Raw genomic sequence first — 23,375 nt, 5'->3', positions numbered from 1 at the left:
CACCCGACGAGCCGCAGCTTTCTGAACAAGCTCCAGAGGTCTGATGGCAGATGCCGGAGCACCAGCGAGGAGGGAGTTGCAGTAGTCCAGGCGGGAGATGACGAGAGCCTGGATGAGCACCTGGGCTGCCTTCTCCGTGAGGAAGGGGCGAATCCTCCTGATGTTGTAGAGGAGGAATCTGCAGGACCTTGTCACTGATGCGATGTTTGCCGAGAACGTCAGTTGATCGTCCAGGGTCACACCCAGATTCTTCGCAGTCCGAGTTGAGGTCACCACAGCATTATCAATGGTGATGGCCATGTCTCGGTGTGGACAGCCCTTCCCCGGGAGGAACATCAGCTCGGTCTTGTCCAGGTTGAGCTTCATATCATATATATATATATATATATATATATATATATATATATATATATATATATATATATATATATATATATATATATATATATATATATATATATATATATATGATCTACTATATTTAATAAATACCCTTTCCATTTTCAAAAAAGTTTTTTCACAGAATCAAACGTTTTATGGTCATGATTCACCAGGAGCCTGGATGGCTTGATTCTAGGCTTAAAATATTTGATATAAATATTTTTGGAAATGTCAATGGGAAAAATGCATTGCCTATTTTGGAGTGGAACCAGAAAATGTCCGCCACTGCTATGCCCTATAGTGTGAAGAGCCAGAGGCTAAAGCAGGTAGACTATCACTATGGGTCCCATTTTCATAGTCTTTAGTATGACCCGGCCGGGGGATTGAACATGGACCTCCCAATCTCAGGACGGACACGGCAACCAATTTTTAAATGTCCTATTAAGCACTTGTCAGGTAGTCTTTCAAACAGTTATGATTCATTAGCCTATGCTAGATTCTAGAGGGCAGTGCTACTCTGTTGAATCTGAACAAAGACGATGGCCGATTGGTGCCTTATTAATTATGTTATAAACAATACATTAAATGTTTCCAAAAAACATTTGAGGTGAGAAATAGCCAATGCAGTAACATGCACTTGATTCGCCTTGTTGCAGTGTACAACGCAACGAGTTTAGATCACATACTTTAAATTACATATGTACGCTGTGTGACTGTTGTAATACTGAGCTGGAAAACTCAGCTGTGATTGGCTCAGAGCCACCCAGCCCATCCTGATTTACTGGGAATTAGGTTAAAATATGGTTGCAAAAAGCCATTTAATCTGGTCTTTAAGTGGTTAATAAAATTCAAATAAGTATGTCTTTAACTATTTCCAGATTTCAGTGCATGGCACGTCACTAGAAAGCTTACAGGCTACACTTTAATAATCTGTAAGAAACTGAAACATGACCATGACTTGCAGCACATTATATTCGATTAAAAAAATACTTGCTTGGCCTACTGGCAGCATGCACAAATTAAAATTTGGCGCTAATCGGTACAGTGGTTTGTGAAATTAGCCCCAAATACAGACCCTGATAAAGACCTTTTTAGGTCGATACGTGTTGATCATATTGTTGCCTTGCTCAAAATAAATCCTTAATATATTGTTTTTCATCAAAGACGCAGTGCCTTGGATTCCTTTTCTTTGCAAGCCTATTTGGGCTGTATTCTTGACGAATACCTGACAGGTGAAAGCATGGTAACAAAGGTGATCAAAAGTGTAAATCAAAGAAGATTGTTGGGCAGATTGTTTTGTCTACAAAAGTGCTCTCAGGACTCTTTCCGGAGCCCTCATTCAGCCCCACTTTGACTATGCTTGCACCTCCTGGTACTCCAACATCTCAATGTCACTAAAGACTAAGCTTCAAACCTCCCAAAACAAACTGATCCGACTACTTCTTGGCCTGGGGACCATGACCTGCCTTTTTCACCACACATTTTGCTACAGTAGCCTAGTATGGGTCAGGGTAGAGGACAGGGCTAAACAATTAAAAATGGGTTTGGCTTTCAAAATAGTCAAGGAGACTTTGCCCTCAATGACCTGAATACCCGCATATCTGACTAAATACCTCAAAAAATGTGCGACAGCCACAATACTAGAGGGAGCGTAAACAACGATCTGGTAACACCCACCTATAGAACAAACATGGGTAAGTTCTCCTTTTACAGCACTGTCACTCAAGTGTGGAATGCCCTGACCACATCCCTCAAAAAAAGTATTTCACTAGCTTCCTTTCAAACAACCCTGAAAATTCACCTTTCTGGAGGCTAAAGGGGGTATCACTTCTCCCTTTGACAGGTGACCCCTACCCCCCCCCCCCCCACCCTATCTTTACCCCCATTCCCCTCCTCTGCTTTATTTCCCTACTCTGTACATATACTGTTTTATATTTCTGTTGATATTGAATGTTTGGTGCTATTTTTTATATGTTGATGAATTGAATTCCTAGGACCCCAATGTAAACAAGACCGCACAGACTTTTTTGGTGTTATCCTTCTAGACAAAGTGTTTGACTGTACTCTGTTTTTGCATTTCTGTCCAATAAAATATTCAATCAATCAATCAATCAGTCAGTCAGCAGTCCAAACCATTTGGGAGTTAAGCAGTACTTATTTGAAAACTTTTTTTTTTCCTATTTAGTTTAGTCAGTTTTTGTAGGCAATAGCTCTTTACATGAAACATAGAAGATAGAAAAAATAATTTAAATTTTATGAATCCAGTGTTGACTATGATGTTATTTTTCTGCTCCTAGCCATCCTGCACATGGTTGTGTGTAAAAAGGAGGGTTCTCCTGAACAGGAGAGGAGCCCCAGTCTGCTCCAGGAGGAACCAGAGCCTCCACAGATTAAAAAGGAACAGGAGGAGCTACTTCAAAGATCAGAGGAGCCTGTTGGGTCAATGTTGACATTACTAGCAGTGAAAAGTGAAGATGATGAAGACATCTCTTCACACTGCTCTGAAGTTGAAGTTGAGCTTGAATCTGACACTGAAGTCACTGAAGACAGCGATGATTGGGGGGAGACAAGTCGGGGTGTCCACTCTGGAGAAAAACCTTTCCAGTGTGAAAATTGTGACAAGAGTTTCATTAAGTCTCATGGCCTGAAAAAACACCAGCGTGTCCACACTGGAGAAAAACCTTTCCAGTGTGAACATTGCAAGAAGTGTTTCAGTGAGTCAGGTTCCCTGAAGACACACCAGCGTATCCACACCGGAGAAAAACCTTTCCAGTGTAAACACTGTAACATGAGTTTTAATCAGTCATCTAACCTGAAGACACACCAGCGTGTCCACACTGGAGAAAAAACTTTCCATTGTAAACATTGTAACAAGAGTTTTAATCAGTCATCTAACCTGAAGACACACCAGCGTGTCCACACTGGAGAAAAACCTTTCCATTTTAAAAGAGTTTCCGTGAGTCACGCCACCTGAAGACACACCAGCGTGTCCACGCTAGAATAAACTCTTGTCACAGTGTTAACAGTGTGAGAAGAGTTTCAGTCAGTTAAGTGCTCTAAAAAGATATCAGTGCATTCACACCAAGGGGGAGGAAAAACACTTTCCTCTATAAATAAGCTCACTGGGAGGATCAACTTAAACAGCTGTATGTTGTCAGGGTGTTGCATAGACAAGCAAAAATATCATGGAGATTTATAATGCTCCTGTCGATAGAAGTTTCCATTAGGACTCATCTTGTGGAGTCTTTGTCCAACTCTTTTGTTTTTCTTATTTCAAAACATTAATACAATCAGTTTAGTGTTAACAGTAACCTTTTTTCTTTCTTCTTTTACTTAAAGGTATTCCAAAAGATTGTGGTGTTATTTATTTATATTATAAATGACCATGTAAACCATATTGATTGAATAAGGTAGGACTGTTTTTCCAGAATTGTAGTTTTTATATCATGATTTGATGTCATTGTACTGTGTGCTATTAAGTATGCTCAATGAATGGGGCACCATTTCAATTAGCTTTCTTATTTAATATCAGTTAACTGAGGCAAAAATACTTTGTATGTATGTTTTATGAATTATGACAGTAATTGTTACACTTAATGAAATAGCTATGATGTATACTGTTCATGATATACTATGGAGTGGACATTAAGGTCTGTCAAGTATGTCAATCAATCAGTCAAACCATTTCAATTATTTTAATTATATGCTGGTTAACTGAGGGATGCATTTTTATGATTTATGACTAATAAGTACACCTAATGTATTGACTATGATCACTATTAAGTCATATTACATGATTAAGAGTGAGATGTGATAGCAAATTAAAGCCTGTGCAAAGCCCCATAGCGCACACACACACACACACACACACACACACACACACACACACACACACACACACACAAACGTACGTGCAAAATGTTTTATTACTACTGTATAAGCCTAATGGATTATTATCAGGAAAGTGAAATATAAGCTATGATCTCTTAACATTACTATTTGGGATTATGCAGGCATAATTCAGAATCAACTTTAGTGTCACATCACATGATTGCAGATGGAAAAGAGTGGGTGAGATTATCTTTGTACAAGCTCTCAACATCTACAGTTACAGGAAGAGTTAAAATAGAGAAAGAATATAGAAGAAAGAAACAAGTAAAACAAAAAAAAACAGGAAGGAATAACTCTAGAAGTATACTGTTAACCAGTGACTCCAGGAAACAACACTGATGTGTCCAAGTTTGTACATCAGTAGATGTTTTATTAACAGAAATACTCTGGGAGTACCAGTGACCAGTGGGTGACGCCCACGAAGAGTGTGGTGACATCTGGAGAGACAGAGGACGGCCGGAGAGACGGCAACCCGGGTTGGAGAGGGTTGGCAGCCCTAACCACTTATTCTGAGAGGAAGAACCCAAAGCAATACTGATGTAAAACCTGCAACATTCAAGAGGGTTTAGAAATCCATCAAGGCAGAATGAGATGTTTGAACGACGACACAACGCACAGAAGTCACTTCTGGTCAGATGCAGGAGGAGCCAGGCCCGGAGTCAACCCACAGTGGCCAGAGCCTCCTAGTGTCGCCAACACCTGCTTTCAACAGCTCACCTGCTACCCTAAGCCCCTAAGAGACAGTGGGGCAGTAGCATGGCACTTGGAAACATGCCGGTGTCTGATCAGCCTCGGTCGAGAGTCGAGACGCCTGGAGGAGGATGTCTGTTGCAAGACCCGAAACACCCAGTGACTCAGGAAACAACACTGATGATGTGTCCAAGATTGTGCATCAGTAGATGTTTTGTGAACCTATATAACATTTGTTAATAAACCAACAGAGCCATATTTACAGACAGATCTTGGTCAACAATATTATGAAATCTCATGATTAGTTACACCATTTTAGGTCAGCCTGATCCAGTGCAATTTATCCATTAAAATCTGTCTTACTGAACTGTTTCCTGTTTCCCAGAACATTCTGGTTCAATAACCAAACTCATAACTACTTGGAACATACATTGCCTTGAAATAACTTGTGATAATCTTACTGTGTCACAGTCTGAATATGCCATACAGTCTGAATTTATCATAGACATATTGATATAGTTACATACTGTAGTTTGAAAATAATATGGATAATATGTTTAATACATATGTTGCATCCTGTAACATGGTACTGTATTCTATGAGATGTGATCAGACCTGTGCAGCATCCATGTGCACTGATGAAAGCTGTGATGGATGTAGGGCTGCAACTATCCATGACTTCCTAAGCAATTCGTCTATAGATTACTTTTCTGATTAATCAAATAATTAGGAGCTGTTTTTTTCTTAATATGTTTTTACTTCTCAAATTGATTGACAACATCAGTCCTATGTCTGTGTCGTGTAAGACATGTGAAAATAGCTGATCTACAAAAAACGCATCGCACTGTATCGTGTTGTGAGCTTGTAGATCTGCTATTTTCAATATTTTTGTATTTTAAATTTGCGGGAAGATGTTGCCTATAATGACATATCCAAAATAGCGATTGAAATCGGTTAATTTATCAAATTAATTATTATTTGTAGAATTAATTTGATTAGTTGGCTGAACTGCTTTACTCCGAGATGTATGTTCTCTTGTTTACAGGTCTGGAAGGTCACATAGTACTCTAGTCCAGTGTCTATCAACCTTTTTTGTGCCAAGGCACACCTGGCATAGCCAAAAAATCCCAGGGCACACCTAGATATACGGTATATATATATTATATAATATATATATATATATATACGGTATATCTATATACACAAACTAGGGGTGTGCCGATACACTAATTTCACGAAACGATACGATACGATATTGGGCACACAACTTCAATACGATTTCGATACGATACGCACTTTTTTATCATGAAAATATATGGGGGAGAAAAAAAGCAAATGCAAACAAATATTTCTGTTTTTGCATTATTCAGACATGCAAACTTGTAGCTTTTCAGCTTCCACTAGCAGTTTTGAATCCAAATAGGGCAATAGTGTGACACCTGACCCGGGAAAAAAACAGCATTTGTCACCCTTTTCACCTCGGGGCTGTTTGCATGCCTGATTATTATTATTGTTTAAAAAAAAAAAAAAAAAGTTTTTTTTTTTTTTTTTTTTTTCAAAATGATATTTTTTTCAAACCTTCTTCAAACGGCGCGGCACACCTCAGCAGTAGCCCCGGCCCAAAATTGGGACGTTTGCCAGGGTTGATATACACTGCTCTAGTCTACTGTTACTGTATATAAACAATGGACAGTACCCGAGACCAACAGCAGGGGGCACCTATACACCAACTGGCGTCTAGACAATGTGGTCGTCAGAAGAAGAACATACCCACAATGCAGTAGTGAAAACAACATGGTGTGTTGACCATAGAGTTATAATATATCGGTGTTGACTGACTGTTGTTGACACTTAAAAATACCATAGATTTATATGAAAGTAAAATACAAAGAAAACTTAAACGTTTCGTTTCTAAACAGTGTCGTCGTTAAGCAGCAGGAGGACGTTTGTTAGCAGCTCAACCACTGAAACACAGCAGGTAAAGGTCAACTCATTCATGTTGTGTTTTATTTGTATTTATTGACTCAATATGGAATATACATCTAATTGCTGTTACTTGCTAGACTAGAATGCATGTGATCAGAAAAACACAACAACCAGTACTTAAAGCAATGAGGTACAAACTTAGCTTGTACATGAGTAGAAATGGTGGTTCACATGACGCTCGTCTGTCATGACGGAACTTCAAGCTGGTTTTGTCACTTTCTCCATTTACAACCCGTTCATCTATATAAACGTTCAGGTTTCAAATATAAAGTTTTTACCTCATGGCCACGGATGTTACAATACTGTACGGGCCCTCAGAAGTACCCGTATCTTCTGTATTGTTCAATAAAAAGCATTTCCAATCGGTGGCCTCCATATGCTTTCAGTTTCGCGACCCTATCGGTTGGGAGGTGTATTGCACTCTGATACATTATAACTATGAGAAAATCAGACACTGATCGGATTAACATGCTTTTTATTGAACAATACGACAGATACAGGTCTTTTTGAGGGCCCGTACATAATCGTATTATCCGTGGCCATTGGGGTAAGCACTTTGTATTTGAAATCTGAATGTTTATGTAGATGTACTGACCCCAAGTGCGAAAGTGCAAAGACTATTTTGAACTAACTCCAAGACTGTCAGATAATATGACAGTCTTGTATTAAGTCTTGTAAACAAGTAGGATCTTTACTCTGTCAACAATGTTAATCTATGATGTTAATGTGATTGTCAAGTGAAGTTGGAGCTCCATGTCTTCATGAACCAGTCATTAAATCCTTACCAACTAAACATTTGTCATGCTGTTGCGTGTCAGGCCTAGAATGACCATCCAGGTAATGCATGGCATTGAAAATAGTTTCCCTGTCTTGTTCATGGGCTGCAAATTGTCAGTTTAGCTCCAAACCCACCTTTCTGCTGTTATTATAATTGACGGTTATTCTCCCGGTTTTCTCCTCATTTCTTCAAATTACGTGTATAATTCAAGTTTATTGTTACATCACAATTTTACAAAAACGGCAAACACGCAGAGGGAACATTAATTCAGCTCTAAATGCTAATAAAAATAAAAACGGTTGAATTTGCATCATGTCTATAATATGCATACAGGCAATAGATCGCTTGACATAGACCCGGCCTGTATTTTCTTTTTTAAGTGTTGACAAATGATTTGGCACTTGTAATTGATTTTTCATGAAGAATAAGGCATTCTAATGACATACGCAAGCTTTGGTCCTATATAAGTCTGCCTCCGAGCAGACTTGAGAAAGAGCGTGCCTCCCGCACAATTCACTGTCAAAAAAGATGAATGAATCAGACTACTAAAATGGGAAGTTGTGTAAATTCCTTTACATAAAAAAAATATGGGCGTAAACAGCTTAGTGAATTGTGCCCAACGGGTCTCATTGGGATGCATCATTATTCAATACCTTGTAGATCTGCTATTTTTAGATCACCAAAGTATTAAGTATTATAACCAAAAATGGTTGCACTGATTTTGATGATATACATTTTGCTCGGGCGCCCCTGGAACCCCCACCACTGTTCTAATCTAGACCCTTTTTTAAACAACTGTGCAGAGCCATAACCTCGGTCCCAGCCTCACTCATCTGCGAAAAGAAGAGCCTGGTCACGACCTAAAGCAGCGAGTGTCTCGGAAGTCCTTAGTAGACAGGATTTCCGTTTCCCACAGAAACAATATTTTTTGACCAATCACAACACTCGTTTCATTCACGGAGAATGTTAACAGATTTGTAAAGCATCAACGTCATTTCCTTGGGCGGTACTTCCGCCAAATTCAACCATTTCCGGTTGTCAACTTCCTAGACAACCAACATCCCAGGTCTTGCCCAGGGTGACAGAGCCATGGGCATGAGGAGGGATCCTATCCGATCGTAGTAACTTGGTGAGAACAGACTGCAGCCCCTAAGATGAAGTTAGGAAGTATTTACGCAAAACACAGTTACAACGACGTAGGCACGCCGTCTCTAGTGGACTTGAACAACGAGAGACACCGCCAAACGTTGCAAGGTCCACGAGAGCCGACTCAGCGCCCTTCGAGCTATATAACCGATAGGGACCAGTGGCGTCCCCAGGATTTACATTTAGCCTAAATGTAAATCCTGGGAACGCCACTGGTCCCTAAATGATTTAGGGCAGGCGAGATTTCTGGTGGGTTTTGTCCACACAAAAATATCCTTTTAACACTTACTGTAGTACAATTTCATATAATTGTGTACAATTTTTGGAAAAACATTCTTCCTCCGTATATATTAATATTCAATTCAATTCAAACTTTATTCCAGACACACAGGGGGTCCATAGAGTACATACAAATATCACACAACAAATACATAACAAGACATAAAATCATACATAGAGGCTGACTCTCCAGTGTTTACGCAGCCTGGACGAGTACCAGAGACAGCTCTTCCCAGGATTGACTATATCCTCAATTATACTGTTCCGGGACTAATAATAATACCCAATGATCATGTTTTAGGGGAAGTAGAACCATGGAACCCTAACGTCCTTATTCAATTCCTTCATTTCAGACCAGTGTGTGGAGTCCAGACTGCAGGTCAAGATGAACTCTCCAGACTCAGCCAGGGACATTTCTATTAAACAGGAACCTGAAGACCACCCGCACCTCAGTACGTTTAATGTTCTCTCTCTTTCTTTCATGTTTCTTGTAGAGCTGTCGCAATATACATTTTTGACTATGCAATAATCTTGACAAAATATATCATGATAATATTCCGATGATGAAACAAATTGGTCGTGCTGTCTTTTGTTGCACGTACCATAGGATGACAAAAAAAAATAGGAGACAAAATAAAAACTACACTGGATCCATTGGAACATCCTTGCTCATATATGTACAATAACGTTAGTGTGAACAGGCCAGGACTGAGCAATGAAGTTAGAATGATACTAAAACCGACTACCATTCCATTCTTATCAACAGTCATTGCTTTTAAACAGTGAACTCAGCAGCCAGGATTAGTCCCTTAGAGTCGGCCATACCAGCCTTGACAAAAAAGGATAGTAATTTTGTATTTAAAAACCGGATGTCCCCCCACTATTTAGCATCCGACTGTCGCTGGTCTAGCACCCCACTGTTCCCATTGTGTTGCACAATCGTCGTTGTGTATTGGCTGCATGCTTGCCTCTCGCTGCAATGACCTTTCTGTTACTGGCTACGTGTGCTACGTTGCTCTCTCAACTCGATCAACTAGGTGCCAGACAAGCTTATACACAACAAATTGTTGTTCTTTGTATTCCGCCTGTGGGTGTGAAAGAAGCAGAAGCCCGTGGGGCTCGGGTTGCAAGAATCAAGTGCTGCTATGATAGACTGACTGACCAGTGATCAGATTACTGCAGCTCAATAGGCTATGGGAACAAAGTTGTTCCCCCGTCAGTTAAAGTGAGAGCAGAGAGTGCACGCACAAAGCAAATCAAACCTCTGTGGAATCAAAGTGCACCGTGGCATGTGTGATCATGGATTCCTTATTCATCGAGGTGAACGTTTCTTATTGTAGGTTTCTACAGCTAGGCTAGATTTCATATTTCATTTAGAGTAAAGCTGACATCTCGCCTATACTGTGTTAGAACAGCATTTTATGTTTGTCGGGTCCATAAAATAATGGGTGCTTTTTTCATAATTGTAAGAAGCCAAAGTAAAAAAAAACATTGACATCACTGCCCTCACAGAGGTCAAATAAAGGCTGGTTATGTGATCCCATCCCTACTTGTGAACATTAGTTGTATTTTGGGCAAACAGTGTTTTCAGTGTTTACGCTAGATGGCGCTGTTCCCCAACCTGTGATCCGCCATTTCACTCTCAGGCACACAAAGAAACAGGAGATCACGTGATCGCAAAATCTTAGTCACCATTCGCTTCCTTGTTATTCGTCTGCATCTTGCCTCCCTTGTTTTCCTCTGAATGTTTGGCCAGACATGCTATATTAAACGGCCAATAACTAGAGAATGGACGGTTGAAATGAAACGCGGAAGCACATTGAAAACCTCCGTGTTTAGCAACGATTGGAGGATCGACCATACTGGAGATAAATATTCTGTGACTACTTAAAAAAGGTAAGACAAACGAGAAATCGCACTACTGGCCATTATTCATTTATTTACTTGGCACAGAATGAGTTCCCTACTATGAATCCTATAATCTTTGCACCCAAGATTCATATGTTGGAGAGTTGGGCTTAGGCCATTTTGTCTTTAGCATCTGCAAATATTATTGTTGTAGAGCACAGAAGTCCTGACGTCACTCGTTCATCCCCAGGTTCGTATAGTAATTTCTCTATGGAGAATAACATTGGGTCATCTTAGAATCGTCTCGTATAAGAATTGTGGTCCAAAAAAAAAAAACTGTCTTGGCGATATTGTCAGGGAGGAGGTGCTGTATCGTTTATGATAGTCAGTCACTTATATTTGATAGTCCGTTTCTGGCGAAAATTTAACTAATTCGGCGGAAGTAACATTATCGTTTTCTCACCGTCAGTTGATGCTTCATATCCATAAGATTAAAACCGCCAGGGTCATTTGTTTCTTTTTGGAACACAGTTCTTATTTGACGCGATATTAAATACGTCTATGGGGATTCAGAATGGGAGTGGAAAACCGCGAACCAGGTAGACAAACCTAGAATGTGTAAATTACGTCAGACTTCGGTGCTCTATTCTTGACACCACTGGGTCTCCTATTATTAAAGTCCTTATTCAATTGCTTCATTTCAGACCATGGTGTGGAGTCCAGACTGCAGGTGAAGATGAACTCTCCAGACTCAGCCAGGGACATTTCTATAAAACAGGAGGAACCTGAAGACCACCCACACCTCAGTACGTATTGTTACTATACGATAATCTTGGCAAAAAATATAATGACAATGATAATATCTGGTTATTCATAGCCATCATTAAATATCACTCAATATTCATTTTTAACATGTTTTATTCTCATTACAATATCCAAAAGCACGTCCTCTTTTTCACAATCGCAATACAAAAGAAAAACTGCACCAAATTGTTAATTTTTCTACAGAGTGGCTGTAGACCAAAGCATCTAGAACAGGGTTTGTCTGTCACACAGCTCAAGCCGCTAAGTGCTTGACGTCATGAAACAGAAGCACATGAAAACCTGACATGCCTGGTAAAAGATTGGTAGTAGGTGAAAACTATAAACTGATTTTATGGTGTGCCTCTGTAGGGGGTGCGAGGTCTAGAAATGGGTCTGTTAATCTGCTCTGTGTGAGATAACAGATCTTTGACAAGCTTTTTAGAAGCTTCTTGCTTTGAGGTGTAACCACTTCAACCCTAGCCTCCCTTTGCTGGGGGGGGGGGGGCATTTGAAAAAATGCTGATCTACAAACAAAGAGATTTGGTTTAGAGGGAAAAGAGAAAGGACCAAGTACAGAGTCGACCCTGCTCAACATTAGTATTAGTTAAAGGGCAAGACCACTTTGATAACTACACAACCCAAACCTCTACCAAAGTGGTCTTGCCCTTTAACTAAGCATTTTTTTTCACACTTTCAGAGAATATCCGTGGTCGTAATGGGGACATAGTTGGCAATAGATGCCAAAACAATTATTGTAATTGTTGAGAATTTTTCCAATCTTAATTACTTCCCCGAGCCATGATGTACACAGGGACTTACCCCAATCCAACTCTTGATGCTGAGTGTCAAGCGGGGAGACATTGCGTCCTATTTATAGTCTTTGGTATGACCCGGCCGGGGTATTGAACCCTGACCTCCCAATCTCAGGGCGGACACTTTAACCATGCCAATGAGCTGGGTTTTCTAATCGGCGGTTACTAACCAATTTTAACATATTATATTAAGCACTTGTCAAGTAGTCTTTCAAACAGCTATGATTCATCAGCCTATGCTACATACCAGAGGACAGTGCCACTCAATCTGAACAAAGAAGATGGCCAAATGGTGCGTTATTGATTATGTTATAAACAGTACATTAAATGTTTCCAAAAACATTTGAGGTGAGAAATAGACAATGCCGTAACATACACTTGATTCAGCACTGCCTTGTTGCAGTGTGCAAAACAACATGTTTAGATAACATATTTAATATATTTGTTCGCTGTGTGACCGTTATAAATATTGAGCTGGAAAACCCATCTGTGATTGGCTCAGAGACACCCAGCTCCTGTTTCACTGGGAATTACGTTAAGATATGGTTGCAAAAAGCCATTTCAGCTGGTCTAAAAAGGACGACTTCTCCCATTTTCAGCCTATCTTCATATAATAAATCCTCACTAATGCTCCTGATAAAATAGTGTCATTTCTTTCTACTCGGTCTATGTCTCATAGGAGGTCTGTGGACACTTCATAAATCCGTCTACCAGTGACATCATCGTTAGGAAGGTTTCTTAGTTTTTCTTCAATATTTTTTTTTACATTTTAATGGCTTCCATTATAGCATGCTAACTTTCCAGCAATAGAAAGCCTGTAGTTTCTATTAGTTGGATTCCCCATCAATGATATCACTGGTAGACAGGTTTCTGAACTGTCCACTGCCCTCCTCTGAGATACAGACTCGGTAGACAAAAATGGTGCCATATTATCATGAGCATTAGTGATGTCCAATTTTATGAAGACAGGTTGAAAATTGGTGACGTCGTCCTTTAACAACTCTTTGACTGCCAGAGTATTTTCATAAAGTACCCCAGTGCCAGCAATTTTCGTGTTTTTTTGTTTTGTTATTTTGTTATTTAATTTTCATATAGACTGTCTAAGCTGGACTTTTGAACTCATACGATCACCCACCACTAGAGAGCAGCAAATAGCCAGCTTGATCAGCTCTCTGAATCACTCACACCCCTCACAGCCAGTCCAACAGTCAATAACATCAAACCGGATGTGAAGTGGTCTCAGATTCTCTGATCGGCGAAAATTACGATGTGATACACGACGGCGATGACTGTTCGTCACCCAGACCATAGATTATAGAAGGGGAGGTCTCCGATCGTTTTTTATACCGTGTGAAAAACTGTGTTTCCTTATTCTGGCCGAAAATGACTGTGGAAAAAAAAGAAAACGGAAACTGAAATCGCGTCATAAAACCAGATGCAGTGGTGGGTGAAGTAAGTGGAACCTGAAACTTAGAGTGATTGCAGAATAGCGTGATCAGAGATTAAACAATGAACGCGCGTCCAACGCGTCTAACGCGTCGACGGCCAACTGGACAAAGTAGCTATTGACGCGTTATCGAGTCAAGGGCAGTCAAAGAATGGTTAACAACATTAAAATAACTATTATTAGTACTATTTCCAGATTTCAGTGCATGGCACGTCACTTGAAAGCTTACAGTCTGCAGTTTAATAATAAAACTGAATAATATACTGACCATGACTTGCAGCGCATTCTATTAGATGTGGAAAAAAGCTTGCTTGCTTGACCTATTGGCAGCATGCACAAGAAATGTGGTGCTGATCGGTACAGTGGTTTGTGAAATTAGCACCAGACACACAGACAGATTCACAGACTTTCTAGACATACTGTACACAGTCTGATCATGAAAATAAGTGTACATACATTTTAAACTACGACCCATTAACTTTCACCAGACATGTCAAGCTTTTGTGTGTTTGGAGGTGCTTCTGGTTCATAACGTCATGCACTTAGTGGCATGAGCTATGATTGGTCTACTTTGGAGGTGACATACATACTGTACATACAGACAAATCCAGTTGTATATAGCTTGGCCTACAGCCTCACTTACTCCCAAATCAGAGCTCACATCTTGATTGATTGATTGAATACTTTATCAGTCAAAAATGTAAACTGCATGGAGGTACAGTAAAACATTTAGGCTAAAAGGAACACAAAAAACACGTTTAAATGATAAATATTTTTTCTATCACCGTAATTCATTTGTTCGGTAATATAACTAAATATATTGATTCAGGTTACTTTTTAAAATATGTATTTTGCTATAATCTTGCTAACACTTTCGAGTCTGCTTTAGAGTTTCCAGAACCACCTGTAACAACCTATACTTATTTAGTAACTGTTTTGTCAGTCTTAGTAGGTAATAGCTATGTACATGGAAGATAGTACAATAGATTTACATTTTAGGATTCCCGTGTTCACTATCATGTTATTTTTCTGCTCCTAGACATCCTGCACATGGTTGTGTGTAAAGAGGAGGATTCTCCTGAACAGAAGAGGAGCCCCAGTCTGCTCCAGGAGGAACCAGAGCCTCCACACATTAAAGAGGAACAGGAAGAGATACTTCAAAGACCAGAGGAGCCTGAAGGATCAATGTTGACATTACTAGCAGTGAAAAGTGAAGTTGATGATGAACACATCTCTTCACACTGCTCTGAAGTTGAACTTGAATCTGATACTGAAGTCACTGAAGACAGTGATGATTGGGGCGAGACCAGTGGAGGTGTCCAAACTGGAGAAAAACCTTTCCTCTGCAAACTGTGTAACAAGAGTTTCAGCGTTTCATTTAACCTGAAGAGACACCAGAGTGTCCACACTGGAGAGAAACCTTTCCTGTGTAAACATTGTGACAAGAGTTTCAGTCAGTCAGGTGACCTGAATGCACACCAGCATTTTCACACTGGAGAAAAACCTTTCCACTGTAAGCATTGTGACAAGAGTTACAGCCGTTCAGGTCACCTGAAGACACACCAGCGTGTCCACACTGGAGAAAAACCTTTCCATTGTAAACATTGTAACAAGAGTTTTAATCAGTCATCTAACCTGAAGACACACCAGCGTGTCCACACTGGAGAAAAACCTTTCCATTGTAAACATTGTAACAAGAGTTTTAATCAGTCATCTAGCCTGAAGACACACCAGCGTCTTCACACTGGAGAACAACCTTTCCACTGTGAACATTGTGACAAGAGTTTCAGTTTGTCATTTAACCTGAAGACACACCTACGCAGGTGTGTCTTCACTGGGGAAAACGCAGGTGTGTCTCACACTGGGGAAAACCCTTTCCACTGTGAACACTGTGACAAGAGTTTCAATGACTCTGGGAACCTGAAGAGGCACCAGCGTGTTCACAATGAGGAAACAGTCTGACAAGAGTTTTGTTGGGTTGCGTCAACTTAAAGTTATAGTTCACCCCCAAAATGACTTTTTTCTTATCGATTAGTCACCCCATGGAGACTTGAATTCATGGATATTATTTTGTTTTTGTCACATTCCAAAGCCAAAATTTGATGACCAGCGGACCGGTAGGCAGCGGTTCCAGTAGGAGACACATAGGAGACTCTTTGTGTGTCCTACCGGAACCACTGCCGGTCATCAAATTATTGGCTTAGGAATGCGACAAAAACCAAAAAAAATCCATGAATTCAAGTCTTCATTTAGTAGCCTCGGAAACCCATGCTTTTTTTTTTGTTACAAAAGAAAAAAAGCCTGGGGGAGCCATGCAGGAACGATGGTCTTAATACCTTGTTATCTCCTAACCAATCAGAGTGTAGAGGGGCGTCGCTCTAAATTTGGTGACGTCAGCGTGCTCCGTGCACAGGCCGGGGGGGGGGGGGTAGGGGAGGGGAGGCGGGGACATAGATTGGTGAAGCAATAGGAATTCCCGCACGAATCCGGGCGGCTGCGTTTGGAGCCGCCCTTCAAGACCATCGATTGAGCTCGTTGTCTCAGGCTATCATTTAGTGACTAATCGATAGAAAAAAAGTCATTTTGGGGGTGAACTATCCCTTTAAGGTACACCATCATATCCACACTGGAGAAACACCTTTCCATTGTAAACATTGTAACAAAGAGTTTCAGTCGGTCAGATTACCTGAAGAGACACCAGCAGCGAGTCATTCCCCAGCTCTTTTGTTTTCTTCTTTTAAAACCTTACTACATTCAGTTTATGATAACGGTATTTTTAAAAAAAAATGTTTTTTTACCTAGAGGTATGTTAATTATTTTGGCATTATTCATGTATACAAAAAATTACCATGTAAACCATATCAATTGTATGAGGTAGAACTGGTGTGGAGTCCAGACTGCAGGTGAAGATGAACTCTCCAGACTCAGCCAGGGACATTTCTATAAAACAGGAGGAACCTGAAGACCACCCACACCTCAGTACGTATTGTTACTATACGATAATCTTGGCAAAAAATATAATGACTGATAATATCTGGTTATTCATAGCCATCATTAAATATCACTCAATATTCCTTTTTAACGTGTTTTATTCTCATTACAATATCCGAATGAGCACGTCCTCTTTTTCACAATTGCAATACAAAAGAAAAACTGCACCAAATTGTACATTTTTCTACAGAGTGGCTGTAGACCAAAGTATCTAGAACAGGGTAGTAGGTGAAAACTATGAAAATTGATTTTATGGTGTGCCTCTGTAGGGGTGCAAGGTCTAAAAATGGGTCTGTTAATCTGCTGAGAATCTGCTGTGTGAGATAACAGATCTTTGACAAGCTTTTTAGAAGCTTCTTGCTTTGAGGTGTAACCACTTCAACCCTAGCATCCCTTTGCTGGGGGGGCATTTGAAAAAATGCTGATCTACAAACAAAGAGATTTGGTGTAGAGGGAAAAGAGAAAGGACCAAGTACAGAGTCGACCCTGCTCAACATTAGTATTAGTTAAAGGGCGTTTTTGATTATGTTATAAACGGTATATTAAATGTTTCCACAAACATTTGAGGTGAGAAATAGACAATGCCGTAACATACACTTGATTCAGCACTGCCTTGTTGCAGTGTGCAACACAACATGTTTAGATCACTTATTTAATATATTTGTTCGCTGTGTGACTGTTATAAATATTGAGCTGGAAAACTCATCTGTGATTGGCTCAGAGACACCCAGCTCCTGTTTCACTGGGAATTACGTTAAGATATGGTTGCAAAAAGCCATTTCAGCTGGTCTTTAAAGGACGACTTCTCCCATTTTCAGCCTATCTTCATATAATAGATCCTCACTAATGCTCCTGATAAAATAGTGTCATTTTTTCCTACTCGGTCTATGTCTCATAGGAGGTCTGTGGACACTTCAGAAATCCGTCTACCAGTGACATCCTTGTTAGGAAGGTTTCTTAGTTTTTCTTCAATATTTGTTATTCTTATTTGTATTAACGCGGGAACAATGGCTTCCATTATAGCATGCTAACTTTCCAGCAATAGAAAGCTTGTAGTTTCTATTAGTTGGATTCCCCATCAATGATATCACTGGTAGACAGGTTTCTGAACTGTCCACAGCCCTCCGCTGAGACACAGACTCAGTAGACAAAAATGGGTAGACATATTATCATGAGCATTAGTGAGGTCCAATAATATGAAGACGGGTTGGCGTGACGTCGTCCTTTAAGTGGTTAACAACATTAAAATAAGTATATCTTCAACTATTTCCAGATTTCAGTGCATGGCACAGTAAAACATTTTGGCTAAAAGGAACCCAAAATACACGTTTTAATGATAAATATTTTTTCTATCACCGTAATTCATTTGGTAAGGTAATATAACTAAATATATTGATTCAGGTTACTTTTTAAAATATGTATTTTGATATAATCTTGCTAACACTTTCGAGTCTGCTTTAGAGTTTCCAGAACCACCTGTAACAACCTGTACTTATTTAGTAACTGTTTTGCATGGATTCAAGTTCTCTGTCGTGGCGACGGATTTCCGTCGTGAGGATTAGTAGGGACTATTTATGAGATCAGTGCAGATATGCAACAAAAAAAAAAGGGGGGGTATGTACATCGATGGCTGCGGTGTGAATGACATGATCGAAGTCGTCAAAACTCAGCATATAGGCCTACTTGCTAGTCAAAATGATCTCCAAACTACAAAGCAGCCACCCTCCCCAGTGATCTATCAGCTGCGCCACGACGAGCTGAATGTAACTTGACACCCCGGCGGGCCCCACGTGTTTAGCCTCAGCTATACTTGGTTGTGTGCCGGTGTCATGCGCAGTAAATAGCAGATCTACAAGCTCACAACGCATCACGAATAGGACGCGTTGTGAGCTTGTAGATCCGCTATTTACGGCATGCAACACCAGTGTGCAATTAAGTATGTTGTGCTCCGTTCCCCCTCTCATTAATGTATGACTTAAAGTAGCACAGATTTACCACTGTGAAGTTATGGAAGGTGAAAGGTTTCCAAAAGATGAAATCCTAGGAATAATGGAAGACACAGGAGTTTTAAATCGAAAGTGGATTACGCTACGTAATAGGTAGGATCTAATTTAGCCATGGTTCACATGGTGCCGAGTCCCCCTGGTTTATAGCGGTGTTCGATTTTTTTTTACATTGCCAACTCTCACATGTACATAAACGTTCAGATTTCAAATATAAAGTGCTTACCCCCGAGCCACGGATGTTACAAGGCAACCCGGACTGCGATAAGTACCCGTATCTCCCGTATTGTTCAATAAAAAGCATTTTAATCCGATCGCCGGCCATTTTCTCCAAATTTTCTCCTATACTTTCAACCATGCGACACTAATGGTTGGAAGGTGTATTGCACTCTGATACATTACAAGAAAAAGAAAATGGCCGGCGATGGGATTAAAATGCTTTTTATTGAACAATACGGTAGATACGGGTACTTATTGCGGTCCGAATCGCCTTGTAACATCCGTGGCTCGGAGGTAAGCACTTTATATTTTAAATCTGAACGTTTATGTACATGTGAGTTGGCAATGTAAAAAAATCGAACACCGCTATAAACCAGGGGGACTCGGCACCATGACTGTCATGGTATGACAGTCATGTTTCAGGGCTAAATCTAATTATTTGTTGACACGGAAGACCAGCAGTAATTAACAATAAACGTATGCTTACATTCCCTTGCATTAAAATAAGCTGCGGAACAATTGCTATGTTTACCAATCGGAGATTCGAGAGGATTTATTTGTCACTCTGACTCACAAAAGTCACTCATACAGGTGCCATTGCAAACACTGTGGTGTTTCATTTGGGATGGTAGAATCATGATAGGTTTTCAAAAGCAGTAGTCGGAGGTTTATCCAGCGGCCTCTATATTGGATTGTTTCTCGAGAGAAGATGCATTAAATTACTCCCACTTAATTGCGGTCCAGTCGAACGATTCATCGCTGTGGCGTTGATGATAAAAGAAAGTTTGGACGTGACTGTCATTGAGAGCACAGTTAAACAAGAATGGAGACGAGCTTGGCTGAATGAAAAAGTTGAAACGGGAAAGCTGTTCAGGTCATGGTGCCAATCCTCCTGTGGGTGCTTGGGAGCTCATGCACCCACGGGAGACAGCGAGCGAGCATCCACTGGGAATGCGCTGGTCGGACGGTTAAAATGCTTTGTAACGTGCGCACTGCGCAGGATGCATGATACCCAGTCAGATTTGTATCAGAGGAATGCGTTGTGCACTTCCATAAAGCTCTAATAGTTGTGCTACAACTGGTTCCAGAAACGGGCAGACGCACGCACCTTTCGAATGACACCGTTTTATTGTTTTTCTCCTCGCCGTGGGGGTGGGGGCTGGTGGGTTGAGCACCCAACGGCAAAATCATAAATTAGCACCCCTTTCATCAGTTTTGTGTCAATTCATTTTTGTTTGTTTGTTTATACATATTCTTTCTATTAAGGATTGGGTAAGTGATTTTCTTTGGTTGAAATAAGTGTTAAATAGCTCTATATTCTGATAATACTCATTGATATAGTGTTTGTTCAGTAACGGGAGCCTCCATGTCAGTCCAGCTCTTTATTTAACAGAAACAGCATTTTCAGGTCAGGATACCAATTTTATCCAATCAGAATAAAGAACTCAGACATGATACAGATTAAACAAGTTAAATTGGAAGTGATGACACAAATGAGCAGACACACAATTGAAACTAGAACAATATAAAAAAGTAAGCTGATAAATGGGTACTTTCTCCTGGTTGGCTGAGATTTTGTCACCTACCTGAAAATGTATTTTTGTTTATTAAAGAGCTGGAGAGACAGGGAGACTCCTGTTCCTGAACAAACACTCTATAGCAATGATTCCTATCAGAATATAGAGCTTTAAACTTTTAACAAAAAGCTTTTTGTTTTAACCCAAAACCCCAAAATACCCAAAACGTACCCTACCATTAATATGTTGAATTCAAATTAATGTGTATTAACGTGACCTTCGGCTCTGTACTTAGTCTGCTCTTTTTCCGCTCTACACCAAAATAATATCTACGTCAAAAGTAGCAGATCTACAATGTCATTGTTTGTGAGCCTCTAGATCTACCATTATTGGTAAATGTAGGGATGCTAGGGTTCAATTAGTTTTTTTCTTAATATGAACAATATAAACAAATTGATTGACAACATCAGTCCTATGTCTGTGTCGTGTAAGACATGTGAAAATAGCTGATCTACAAGCTCAAAACGTATCGCACTGTATCGTGTTGTGAGCTTGTAGATCTGCTATTTTCAATATTTTTGTATTTTGAATTTGTGGAAGATGTTGCCTATAATGACATATCCAAAATAGCGATTGAAATCGGTTAATTTATCAAATTAATTATTAACAATTATTATTTGTATAATCATTTAATTTGATTAGTTGGCTTAACTGCTTTACTCCTAGATGTATGTTCTCTTGTTTACAGGTCTGGAAGGTCACATATATGTGACCTTCCAGTAGAGTACTAAGTACTCTAGTCTACTGTTACTGTATATAAACAATGGACAGTACCCGAGACCAACAGCAGGGGGCAGCTATACAACAACTGGCGTCTAGACAAAGTGGTCGTCAGAAGAAGAACATACCCACAATGCAGTAGTGAAAACAACATGGTGTGTTATATTATACCTCTATGGTTGACTGACTGTTGTTGACACTTTAAAATACCATAGATTTATATAAAAGTAAAATACATAGAAAACTTAAACGTCTCGTTTCTAAACAGTGTCGTCGTTAAGCAGCAGGAGGACGTTAGCGGCTCAACCACTGAAACACAGCAGGTAAAGATCAACTCATTCATGTTGGGTTTCATTTGTATTTATTGACTCAATATGGAATATTAATCTAATTGCTGTTACTTGCTAGATTATAATGCATGTGATCAGAAACACACAACAACCATGCAGTACTTAAAGCAATGAGGTGCAAACGTAGCTTGTACATGAGTAGAAATGGTTCACATGACGGAACTTCATCCTGGTTTTGTCACTTTCTCCATTTTACAACCCGTACATCTATATAAACGTTCAGGTTTCAAATATAAAGTTTTTACCTCATGGCCACGGATGTTACAATACTGTACGGGCCCTCAGAAGAACCCGTATCTTCTGTATTGTTCAATAAAAAGCATTTCCAATCGGTGGCCTCCTATGCTTTCAGCTTCGTGACCCTATCGGTTGGGAGGTGTATTGCACTCTGATACATTATAACTATGAGAAAATCAGACACTGATCGGATTAACATGCTTTTTATTGAACAATACGAGAGATACAGGTCTGATGTACTGACCCCAAGTGCGAAAGTGCAAAGACAATTTTGAACTAACTCCAAGACTGTCAGATAATATGACAGTGTTGTATAAAGTCTTGTAAACCAGTAGGATATTTACTCTGTCCACAGTAATGTTAATCTATGATGTTAATGTGATTGTCAAGTGAAGTTGGAGCTCCATGTCTTCATGAACCAGACATTGAATCATTACCAACTAAACATTTGCCTATTTGCCTAGAATGACCATCCAGGTAATGCATGGCATTGAAAATAGTTTCCCTGTCTTGTTCATGGGCTGCAAATTGACAGTTTAGCTCCAAACTCACCTTTCTGCTGTTATTATAATTGACAAAGGTTTTCTCCTCATTTCTTCAAATTATATAGCGTGTATACTTCAAGTTTATTTTTGTATCAAAAACGGCAAACACGCCGAGGGAACATTAATTCAGCTCTAAATGCTGAAAATAAAAACGGTTGAATTTGCATTATGTCTATAATATGCATACAGGCAATAGATCGTTTGGCATATAGACCCGGCCTATATTTTCTTTTTTAAGTGTTGACAAATGTTGGGCACACAAATATTTTAATTGAGATTTGGCACTTGTAATAGATTTTTCATGAAGAATAAGGCATTCTAATGACATACGCAAGCTTTGGTCCTATATAAGTCTGCCTCCGAGCAGACTTGAGAGAGAGCGTGCCTCCTGCACAATTCACAGTCAAAAAAGATGAATGAATCAGACTACTAACATGGGAAGCTGTGTAAATTCCTTTACGTAAAAAAAATATGGGGGCGTAAACAGCTTAGTGAATTGTGCCCAACGGGTCTCATTGGGATGCATCATTATTCAATACCTTGTAGATCTGCTATTTTTAGATCACCAAAGTATTATAGGTTTAAAATGGTTGCACTGATTTTGATGATATACATTTTGCTGGGGCGCCCCTGGAACCCCCTCAAGGACCCCTGGGGGTCCCCGGTCCTCA

General features: G+C 39.8%; 3 protein-coding genes across 3 annotated transcripts in view; all 3 read left to right on the top strand.

Annotated features, from left to right (window-relative positions):
- LOC308080127 (uncharacterized protein) overlaps positions 1-4,047 on the top strand; it is a 29,997-nt gene extending 25,950 nt beyond the window's left edge. Inside the window, exon 4 of the mRNA XM_080421884.1 lies at positions 2,679-4,047. Coding sequence (XP_080278010.1) covers positions 2,679-3,355 — 677 coding nt within the window. The 3' untranslated portion in view covers positions 3,356-4,047. The remainder of the gene's footprint in view (positions 1-2,678) is intronic.
- LOC308080200 (uncharacterized protein) overlaps positions 1-23,375 on the top strand; it is a gene marked incomplete at its 3' end in the record, with an annotated part of 30,344 nt that overhangs the window by 3,032 nt on the left and 3,937 nt on the right. The window lies entirely within an intron of this gene.
- LOC308080125 (uncharacterized protein) overlaps positions 6,802-23,375 on the top strand; it is a 33,008-nt gene continuing 16,434 nt past the window's right edge. Inside the window, exon 1 of the mRNA XM_080421880.1 lies at positions 6,802-6,940. The gene's annotated coding sequence lies outside the window, so the exon portion shown is untranslated. The remainder of the gene's footprint in view (positions 6,941-23,375) is intronic.

This window comes from Gymnoscopelus braueri (genome assembly GCF_963280865.1).
Source record: "Gymnoscopelus braueri genome assembly, chromosome: 24".
Lineage (NCBI taxonomy): Eukaryota > Metazoa > Chordata > Actinopteri > Myctophiformes > Myctophidae > Gymnoscopelus > Gymnoscopelus braueri.
This window is presented reverse-complemented; position numbering and strand designations above follow the sequence as displayed.